The following is a 12,006-nucleotide window of genomic DNA, read 5'->3' as shown; positions in this document are numbered from 1 at the left end:
ACGTTCGGCCCTCCATGGAACTAGAGTAAATGCACCTGCTGATCGTCTTGTGCTTCTGTCCCTACCATTATCAGCATGACTATAAGCTTCAGTATGGGAATTGGCATGGGTTTCAAAAAAGACGATTGTGTGAAACCCAGCTCGCGCTGGTCGTCCACGAGACTCAGAGGGCCACAGACACGAGTTCCCAGGTAAATGCCCTGTTTCTTGACTTCCGCAAGGCATTTGATACAGTTCCTCATAGACATTAAATGAACAAAGTAAGAGCATATGGACTATCAGATCAATTGTGTGATTGTATTGAAGAGCTCCTAGATAACAGAATGCAGCATGTCACTCTCAATGGTGAGAAGTCTGCTGAAGTAAGAGTGATTTCAGTGATTGTCAGTGTCATAGGACCATTGCTATTCACATTATACATAAATGACCTTGTGGATAACATCAGAAGTTCACTGCGGCTTTTTGTGGATGATGCTGTAGCATATCCAGAGGTTGTAACAATGGAAAATTGTACTGAAATGCAGGAGGATATACAATGAATTGATGCATGGTGCGGGGATGGCAATTGAGTGTCAATGTGTAATGTGCTGCAAATACATAGAAAGAAAGATCCTTTATCATTTATCTACAATATTGCAGGTCAGCAACTGGAAGCAGTTAATTCCATAAATTATCTGGGAGTAGGCATTAGGAGTGATTTAAAATGGAATGACCATATAAAATTAATCATCAGTAAAGTGGATGCCAGACTGAGATTCATTGGAAGAATCCTAAGGAGATGCAATCCGAAAACAAAGGAAGTAGGTTGCAGTACACTTGATCACCCATTGCTTGAATACTGCTCACCGGTGTGGGATCTGCACCAGATAGAGCCGATAGAGGAGATAGAGAAGATCCAATGGAGAGCAGCGTGCTTCATTAAAGGATCATTTAGTAATCACGAAAGCATTACGGAGATGATAGATAAACTCCAGTGGAAGACTCTGCAAGAGAGACACTCCGTAGTTCAGTATGGGCTTTTCTTGAAGTTTCAAGAACATACCTTCACCGAGAAGTCAAGCAGTATATTGCTCCCTCCTTTGTATATCTTGCGAAGAGACCATGAGGATAAAATTAGAGAGATTGGAGCCCACACAGATGCACACTGACAATCTTTCTTTCTACGAACAACACAAGACTGAAATAGAAGGGAGAACAAATAGAGGTACTCTAAGTACCCTCTGCCACACATCGTTGGATGGCTTATGGAGTATGGAAGTAGATAATAATTTTTAGATCAATAAGAATATAACACTAAAATGATGTCCTTCAAAGAAATATGACGGATATGCATCAAGTTGCATCCAGCTCAATTACCAGTTCATCTTGCCTAAATTCATTTGCTGAGTATCGCATACTAAAGATACAAACCATCCTGTTTCTACTTAGATCCATACTCATCACAGTGGATGGCATCTCCCTATAAATCAATGTTCCACATTCCAATGGCCCAGCTGCCATCAAGCACTACCTCTCACAATGTCCTTCCAATTCCAAACCCACTACCCCATTTCTCACACATCTAACCAGTTATATCCTCACACACAACTACTTCTCCTGTGAGGGAAAGATATGTAAACAAACTTGTGGCTCAGCCATGAACACTTGCATGGCACCTTCCTATGTTCTTTTGTTTATGAGTCACCTAGAAGAAAACTTCTAGGATCCCAAAATTCCAAACTCCTTGCTGGTTCATGTTAATTCCACTTCATGGTCTAGGCCCAGGGCTAAGACATTCCTCACTCATTCCTCCAAAGGCCCATTTGCTTCACCTGGTCTCCTCAGCCAATTTGTCACCATCCTGGATAATAACCTTCACCTCTCTGATGGCCCCATCCACAGTTCCAAACCTCTGCTTATATCAAGCCCACCAGCCACCAACAGTACCTGCAATTTGACAGCTGTCATCACCTTCACACCAAAAATTCACTCCCATATATCCTGGTTGTTCGCAGCTCGTGGTTTCGCAGTAGCATTCTCGCTTCCCAAGCATGGGATCCCAGGTTTGATTCCTGGTGGGGTCAGAGATTTTCCCTGCCTCAAGATGACTGAGTGGTGTTGTGTCGTCTTCATTATCATTATTCATCCCCATTACGGTCGTTGGAAAGCAACGGCAAACCACCTCCACTAGGACCTTGCCTAGTACGGCAGTGCGGGTCTTCTGCATTGTTCCCCTATGCTTTGTCAAGGAGTATGGGACTTCATCATCATCATATCCTGGTTATTTGTAGACAGCATATCTGCAGTGACCAAAATTTCCTTGTCCACTATTCTGAAGGTGTCAAAAGGGCCTTCATGGACAGGTGCTATCCCCCAAAACTAGTCCGCAAAGAGATATTCCTCACCACATTATCAGACATCCCTAATTCTCCCACCATCCCCAAAAACTGGCTGCAAAGGAGCACCCCTCCCCCCCCCCCCTTCCAGCCACCAATTACCCAATATAATCCCAGACTGGAGCAAATGAATCAAAACTTTCGCAAGGGCTTGAACTGCCTATTATCTCAATCAAAAAATAGGGACAACCTATTCACAATTCTTCTCCAGTCCTTTTAAAGTGGTATTCCCCCACCAAAACTAACTACACAACATCCTGGTCCATTGCTGTGCTATTCCACTCTCACTAACAATCCTTTACCATCATGATCACGCCCCAGCAAAGATCTAAGAGCATAAACTGCACAATTCACTTGTCCAGCATGTCCTACTCTAGTCCTGTTCCAGGCTTATCCTACCCAGTCAGATGCAGTGCCACCTGTGAAAGCAGCAATGTTAGTTATTTGGGAATGGTATAAATAGGAAGTGAAAGGAAGACAAGGCAAAATAGATGTAGGAAAAATGTGAAGATATTGAAAAAGAAATAGTCATTAGAAAGACAGATGCAGTGTATAGGAAAGCCGAAATAAACTTTGGTGAAATAAAAAGCAAGAACATCAATATTAAGAATGCAATGGAAATTCCATTGTTAAATGCAGAGAAGGGGATGGATAAGTGGGAAGAGTATAAGGTCTTAATGAGAATGAGGATTTGTTTGACGGTATGGTAGAGATGGGAACTGGTATGGAAGACATGGGTAATCCAGTATTATAGTCAAAGATCAACAGAGCTCTGGAAGATTTGTGATCAATAAGACAGGGCAGATAGACTAAAACCATCAGGAGAACTGGCAACAAAATTACTAAAAAATTAGAAACCTATCAACACAATCCTGAAGACAGCACAGGCAGGTAAGTATGAGAACTATTGTACAGTCAGTGTAATGTCTCATGTAGCCAGGTTATTGACAACAGTAATATACAGAAAATGGACAAGAAAATCCAGGAGCTGCTAAATGTTTATCACTTTGGTTTTAGGAAAGATAAAGTCACCAGAGAGTCAGTTCTGCTGCTATGCTTGATAATTAAGAAAAATCAAGACACATTCATTGAGTTTGTTAACCTAGAAAAAGAGTTCAACAATGTAAAAGGGTTCAAGATGTTTAAAAATATGAGAAAAATAGGAATACGTAATATGGAAAGACAGGTAATATACAAATTTACAAGGAACAAGAGGGAATAATAAGAATGGAAGACAAAGAATGAAGTGCTCAGACATTTCAATTTGTACATCAAACAAGCAATGACAGAACTAAAAGAAAGGTTTAAGAGTTGATGAAAGGAAATCAATAATATCACTGATGATATTGCTATCCTCAGTGAAAAAGAATAGGAACTGCAGACTTGCTGAATGGAATGAGCAGTCTAATGAGCACACATTATGGATTGAGAGTAAATCAAAGCAAAACAAAAGTTATGTGGAGTCATATAAATGAGACCAGGTGATAATTAACACCAAAATTGGATACCGCAGAGTAGACAGGCTAAAGGAATTCTGTTACCTTGGAAGCCAAATAACACATGATGGATGAAGAACATAAAAACAGAGTAGTACAGGCAAAGAGGGCACTCCTGGTCAAAAAGAGTCTACTAGAATCGAAAGTAGGCCTTAGTTTGAGGAAGAAATTTTTGAGAAAATACATTTTGAGCACAGAATTGTATAGTAGTGAATCATAGACTAAGGGAACTCAAGAACAGAAGAGAATTGATGTGTTTGAGATGTTGTGCTACAGAAGGACTGAAAATTAGCAACTGAGAAGAATTGAGGAAGTCCTCCATAGGATCTCCAAAGAAAGGAACATAAACCGCTGACAAGATGACAGAACAGGACAACAGGACATGTTCAGACATCAGGGAATAATTTCCATGGCACCTGAAGCAGCTTTAGATGGCAAAATTTGTAAGGAAAGACAAAGATTGGACGACAGCTAGCAAATAATTGAATAGTAGGGTGCAAGTACTACTCTGGGGTGAAGAATTGCACAGCAGAGGGGAAAAATGTGCTTCATAGGAATGAGATCAGATGACCTTGTGTAGGAAGGGGTGTGGGGGCTGGGGCAGAGGGACACAACACTCATGTTCAGTGAGTGTTCTTTAGAGAGTTCTTACACTATTTCAGACTGATGGAGTGATTCATTGACTTGTTGGTGGTACAAATCACAAGTAGCTTCCAGAATTGTTTACTGGTAAGCGACAATGGCTGATATATGAGCCAACCTCATTTCATCCCACTTAAACATTCCCAGCACAGGAATACCTCCACTACCTGACTGAATAGTATGCTGTTGTCAAGGTGGGTGCATCATAACATGTGGATTACAACATACTTGTTCCCACAGCCCACCAACCCGGTGAGTTTTTCCCATGTGTCGTCTATTCAGTGGTGGTGTTACCACATCAGTGCTAACCTCTGTGCCTTGTGACAGGTGGGAAGCAGAGTCACATATGTGGAGTGGTGGCATCTGTACCTCATATTAAGGCTCTTCTTCCAGATGATTCAGCTATTCATTGGTTGTTACTAAGAGATGAACTGATGACAGATTTACTGGACTGTGGCCTCTTCTCTTAAAATCTGTTACAGTGAAAGGCAAATACTGTCATTGTGACTTTATTACCCACAGCCGCCATCTTTGGTTGCAGCAGTTTTTGCTAAATTGAAAAGCCCAGTGCTTGCACAAAACAGCACACAACTCTCACAGAAAACAACAAAGCTACTGCCTCAAATTAAATGGCTAGCAATTGACAGCAGGCAGTTGCTGCCTACGAGTAAGTGTAAATGACTTTTTGCTGTAGTTTGTCTACTGGTAAATTATCTCATAATAAACAACAAATAATTTCATGTTCCAAAACCATAAAAACTATCTCAGGGGTCACACAAACAAGAGTACATATTCTTTGAAAATCACAGAGGTATGCTGGTCTTTATCATACGACTGAGGAATATGATGATTCTCTCCTCAAAAATTAAAGTGATGAAGCTCATGCTATTATCTCTCTATCACTCATGAGATCTTACTCTATGGATCAGCCATTAAAAAAGCCAAAATCATTACCATTTTTTTGCTAGCAAATGAGAGAAAAGTGACATGTTATGTTTACAGTGTACTTCATCAGTCACTGAAAAAGGCAGGTGCCCTTTATAATTACTCTTATTCCTGTTCCCTTTCTTTCTTATAATGCATATTATTCAACTGAAACACTTTCACATCTTATCTTTTCTTCAAAGCAAAATTTCCAGTCTGCAGTGATGCATGCGATGTGGTATGTACTACACTTAGCATGCAGGTTTCATTCTGACACCAACTCCTAAGCTGTGACTAACATTTTGTCACAAGAGACTGGTGAACACCTAAGTAGACAGGCACATGATAAATTTTTAAACAGCATGGCAGATGTTGTCTGCTTACATTTTGTCCCTATCTCATTCCATATTCTCTGTCTCTGAACAACTGGCAGAGCTGGCGTTTGTTCATACTGCCACAACCACTCATAAAATTAATATACGATATATGCAACCCAATCATTCTCATTTTTAGTCTAATATGTGTCGAGCTTCTTTTACATTATCCATATCAAGCATCAAAAAGGCAAAATAGCCATCACCAACACAAATATCAACATTAAATGTACAACAGAATCCTAAATTGCACACAACAAATAGAACTGGTATAATAATAATATTGGCTGGTATGTTATGTGGTACATTTTCTGTTGTTGAGTATGCATCTTCCCACAGTTCATCTTTGTGCGTGCTCTATTCTTGGAGCTTGAAAATAGTGGTGAGTAGGTAGTATTGAGTGATTGGAGCTGTGTATGTAAAGGCTATTTGTGTGTGTGTGTGTGAGTGAGAGAGAGAGAGAGAGAGGAGAGAGAGAGAGAGAGAGAGAGATGGGGGGAGGTCAGTCATAAACACACACAGACACACACACACACACACACACACACACACACACACACACACACACACACACATGCACCAGACAACATGCATGCAACTGAAATTCAGAGACAGTGCTACAAAGATCAACTATGATCTGTCTGTCTATAAGATGAATGGTTGACTTTACTCATATGATCAGTTATTTAAATGCAAGTGTATTTTCATTATCCAATACAAAGCAGATTTATGTTAAATAAACTTCAGGTTACTTTATAAAATATCTTACATAATTAAAAATAATTGCTTTCATCGCACCTGTCATGATACTTTCCACACATGGAGGTCTGGAAAAAATATTTGACAGTAAATATTTACTATGTACCTGTAGCTGGCTGTACACTGGCTGGCCTTTGTGGAGGTCCTCGAGATGGGGCTGGAGCAGGAGGAACTGTAGACAGATATGTTGCATATGCATCACCTATCTAGAAAGTAGTATAACATTTACATGCAGTCCAAGGCAGTTACTGAATTGTTGGAATAAGTAATTGAAAGCTGTCCTTTTGGAGTCTTTTAGTTTCCTGTAGTATTTACTGTAATATGACTGAGCATTATTTGCTGAAAAATGCTAACTTTGAGAACTTAATTTTGTTCTTACATAAAATTTAACACTGTAATTCAACAGTGTACACAACAGAAGATATTTCAGATACAGAACACAGTGGAAACTGCATAACAGCAAATGACTGACAGAAAACTCATGGAAAAATATTATTAAAAAGTAGATTCTATATATTGTGCTGGTGATAACTAAATGATACTCTATGTTAAGCTGATGGTGCCCATTACTGACTCAAAATCAGAATTATACACAGCCAAAGATAATAATGACAGCTTTATTTTCATAAGTGAAGCTCAGATGAAGTGGCCTAATCGCATGAATGAGAGAATATAATATTGTAACATACAGCACAACACATACAATGTAGAATGTCTAAAGTGAAACCTGGTGCTCAACATATTTTACAATTTTGAATCCTTTTCTCTCTTTTTTATTTGCATCTGCATACATCTGTTAAGTATTCGAGTTTAGTTTTACCTTCAGGTGCAAGCTCCATTTTACACTCAAGTTTATGGTATTCTGTGATAAATGGTTATACACTCCTGGAAATGGAAAAAAGAACACATTGACACCGGTGTGTCAGACCCACCATACTTGCTCTGGACACTGCGAGAGGGCTGTACAAGCAATGATCACATGCACGGCACAGCGGACACACCAGGAACCGCGGTGTTGGCCGTCGAATGGCGCTAGCTGCGCAGCATTTGTGCACCACCGCCGTCAGTGTCAGCCAGTTTGCCGTGGCATACGGAGCTCCATCGCAGTCTTTAACACTGGTAGCATGCCGCGACAGCGTGGACGTGAACCGTATGTGCAGTTGACAGACTTTGAGCGAGGGCGTATAGTGGGCATGCGGGAGGCCGGGTGGACGTACCGCCAAATTGCTCAACACGTGGGGCGTGAGGTCTCCACAGTACATCGATGTTGTCGCCAGTGGTCGGCGGAAGGTACACGTGCCCATCGACCTGGGACCGGACCGCAGTGAGGCACGGATGCACGCCAAGACCGTAGGATCCTACGCAGTGCCATAGGGGACCGCACCACCACTTCCCAGCAAATTAGGGACACTGTTGCTCCTGGGGTATCGGCGAAGACCATTCGCAACCGTCTCCATGAAGCTGGGCTACGGTCCCGCACACCGTTAGGCCGTCTTCCGCTCACGTCCCAACATCGTGCAGCCCGCCTCCAGTGGTGTCGCGACAGGCGTGAATGGAGGGACGAATGGAGACGTGTCATCTTCAGCGATGAGAGTTGCTTCTGCCTTGGTGCCAATGATGGTCGTATGCGTGTTTGGCACCGTGCAGGTGAGCACCACAATCAGGACTGCATACGACCGAGGCACACAGGGCCAACACCCGGCATCATGGTGTGGGGAGCGATCTCTTACACTGGCCGTACACCTCTGGTGATCATCGAGGGGACACTGAATAGTGCACGGTACATCCAAACCGTCATCGAACCCATCGTTCTACCATTCCTAGACCGGCAAGGGAACTTGCTGTTCCAACAGGACAATGCAAGTCCGCATGTATCCCGTGCCACCCAACGTGCTCTAGAAGGTGTAAGTCAACTACCCTGGCCAGCAAGATCTCCGGATCTGTCCCCCATTGAGCATGTTTGGGACTGGATGAAGCGTCGTTTCATGCGGTCTGCACGTCCAGCATGAACGCTGGTCCAACTGAGGCGCCAGGTGGAAATGGCATGGCAAGCCGTTCCACATGACTACATCCAGCATCTCTACGATCGTCTCCATGGGAGAATAGCAGCCTGCATTGCTGCGAAAGGTGGATATACACTGTACTAGTGCTGACATTGTGCATGCTCTGTTGCCTGTGTCTATGTGCCTGTGGTTCTGTCAGTGTGATCATGTGATGTATCTGACCCCAGGAATGTGTCAATAAAGTTTCCCCTTCCTGGGACAATGAATTCACGGTGTTCTTATTTCAATTTCCAGGTGTGTATTTCCTGTCATGAACAATGATAATAAATTTTGACTATTATCAGCCAGTATACTGTCCCTAGTATACTTAGTATAAGCAAAAATTTCAAACCTATAATCAGATACTTTTCTCAAAAACTTAATAAAAAGATACCTTCTGGAAGCAGAGGCAACTTAAAAGTTCTGCTGTCCCTTTTAGCACTCATACAAAAAGATGCAAAAACATGGTATAAAATGTTAATCCAGATATTTGGTACTTGGCCTCATGAGACAGAACACTCATTGACGGAATACTGATTGCCTTCTCAAGAAAACATGAAAACTAAGAAAGTACAAAAAAACATGGTTATGCAGCATAGGTTAGTACGGTTGCAGCTAATCATGTACATTGCCATGCATAATCCAAAACTAATGAAACAAAATAATTTTTATTGCAACTTTAAATCAGAAAATTAGCACTAACACATGCAAATTCTGTAGTTATATCTTCCTAAGGTGGCATATTTTGTTAGTAGTTAACAGAAAATAAAGTAAAGATTTTCTCTGAGTAAAGCCCTAGCATTGCTATAAATTTCTTGCATTTTATGACAATTACAGTACATCTAAATATGTGGTGTTTTCATGTTTTGTAAACTATTACTTCATCAGATAGATCACAGTGTCAAGTGTTTTGTTTGTTTAAGAGAATATTAAAAATAGAATGAGAAGCTCCAACATTACTTTAGTTCCTAAAAAATAAGGAAAAACAAAACTGGTTTTGACTTTACAGAAATACAAGCATACAAAAGCAAAAGCATTTGCAAGTTTTCACAGAGACTTAATTGATACGGTGAAAAGGGATGCATGGAGAGGAAGCATATCATCCTTTCCTTTTAACTGAGGTGTAGGTCATAACTATACTTTTCTTCCAAAACATTACTGCTTCTTCAACTCAAGACAGTAAAAGTCTGTGTAACTCCTAGGTTCTGGCTGGTTGGTTGATTTGGGGGAGGGGACTAAACAGCAAGGTCATTGATCCCTAGGTTTTGTTGCTGGGTAAATGCTATACATTTTTTCTTTTTCTTTAACATATCTCAGTAATTGGCTGAGAACAGTGCTGTATTCAAACAATAAAATTAAGATGTAATTGTTTGTAGAATTTTTTATCCATTTGAAAATATGTTTCCTGGAAATCTGATTGCCTTGTGGATGGAATCATGTGAAGTGTGGCTACAAAATAATAGGACTGATTCTTTCACAGAGTACAAATGTGCCAAAGATGAATGACCAATAGCTGTGAGGCCTTCTCAGTTGAATGCAGTGTCTGTGGTGTCTGTAAATAAATCAGTGTGGCCAAGGCCATATTATTATTTTGTTTTGACAGAAAAATGATAAGTTAATAATAGAGCAACAAATTCTCATGAAGTTTCACATTGAATTTGGAAAAACTGCCACTAAAACCTATTGTTTGCTAAAAGAAGTGTATGGCAAAGACTGTTTATCCTGTATGCGAGTTTTTGAGTGGCTCAAGCATTTCCAAGGTGGCCAAGAAAATGCTGAAGAAGACTCACACCCAGGACGTCCTTCAACAACAGAAACAGATGAAAATATCTCAAGAGTAGGTAATCTGATCAAGCTGACCATCAGCTGAGTATTTGATCGATTGCTAAAACAGTAGGAATTGACAATGAATGCACAAGGCAAATTTTACATAGCCAATTTACCATGACAAAATTGTCAAGATTTGACAAAAAGAAGCTAATGAAAATGTTTGTACTGACACTTTGATTACCACTGAAAATGATCCTAATTTCTTGGAAAGAGAGATAACGTGTAGCAAACTAGATTTTTCACTTGTGATCAATTAAATAAGTGTCAATACATGCACTAGAGGGGCCTGGCTTCACTAAGAGCAAAGAAAGGCTGCAAGAGCAAATCTAAATTCAATATTCAAGGTATTGTGTAACTACACTGGGTTCCTGAAGGTCAAGCTATTAATCAACATTACTATTTTGAGGTTCTTGCTCAACTCCATGAGAAAATAAGGAAAAAAGGACTTGAATTATGGAAGAACAAGTCATGGACTCTTACCAAGACAACACACTTGCTCATACTGCATTGTATAGTTAGAGGTTTCTAGCAGATTACAGCATCCCAGTATGAAACAGCCCATCTCTTTCACCTGACCTAGCACCATGTGACTTTTATCTATTCCCAAAGGTTACATCTGTCTTAAATGGAACAACATTTCAGTCCACTGAAGCAGTGAAAGAAAAACTGGCATGTGCCATCAAGCAGCTCACATAGGAAGACTTCCAGTACTGTTTCCATCAATTGAAAATTTGCATGGTACATTGTAGGGATACAGGAGGGGAGTATATTGACAGTGACAGTAAATAAATAAATATGTATGTGTTTGAAATAAAGTGTTTTACAGCAGTAGTTCTGTTATTTTATAGCCACATCCCATAAGAGGTGCATACAACACTTTCATGACATTGAATTTTATTTGAACTCAGAATCACCCAATTCTGTATCAAAAGCTGAAAAAGTGACAGGACAAACATGTACTCTGTTTTGTTGCTATATGTGAACTAGAGCATTTAGCATTTTTATGTAATGAAAGGAGGAAAGGAAACTAGGGTTTCATGTCCTACCACCTGATAGGTTATACAGGGTGTATACGTGGACAAGGATAAGAAATTCCCGGATATCCCGTTTAAAAAATATGCTATTTTCCGGGCTAAAATACACTTTTTCCGTGCTAAGCAACAGTACATTTGCCGTAGATTGTCCCTCGGAACTGTAAAACTTATCAATCCTATGAATGGTTAACGTTTTATAAAATCGCGTAGTACTTCTTGGGGAAAAAAAAGAAAAGACGGGGCAGAGAAGTTTTGGACAGACCTTTGATTTACAGCAACATATACGCTGCATATTTTCGTATTACGAAAGTATAAATTGGAATTGCACCAAACACAGCGCCAGACGATGACAGCAGCTATTCAGAGCATAGGACACGTGTTTTAGTGAGCCAATAGTAACTTCACTTGTTACATAGGGCGAACACACGAGAGGAAAAGTTAACGGTTTACATTAATGTACACAGTACCATATATCTACAAGAAAAGCTAAGCTTTCACATATAATATTGGTCTCTAAGATTAACACGCTA

General features: G+C 40.4%; 1 protein-coding gene across 10 annotated transcripts in view; it reads right to left on the bottom strand.

Moving 5' to 3' along the window:
• The window catches only part of LOC126362232 (protein piccolo-like), a 731,361-nt gene that overhangs the window by 36,004 nt on the left and 683,351 nt on the right, over positions 1–12,006 (bottom strand). For all 10 annotated transcript variants that reach the window (XM_050007864.1, XM_050007862.1, XM_050007865.1 and 7 more), the window contains one exon: positions 6,677–6,742. In XM_050007864.1, the coding sequence (XP_049863821.1) occupies positions 6,677–6,742 (66 nt within the window). The remainder of the gene's footprint in view (positions 1–6,676; positions 6,743–12,006) is intronic.

Source organism: Schistocerca gregaria, chromosome 1 (genome assembly GCF_023897955.1).
Source record: "Schistocerca gregaria isolate iqSchGreg1 chromosome 1, iqSchGreg1.2, whole genome shotgun sequence".
NCBI lineage: Eukaryota > Metazoa > Arthropoda > Insecta > Orthoptera > Acrididae > Schistocerca > Schistocerca gregaria.
The sequence above is the reverse complement of the archived record's forward strand: the minus strand, read 5'-3'. Positions and strand labels throughout refer to the sequence as shown.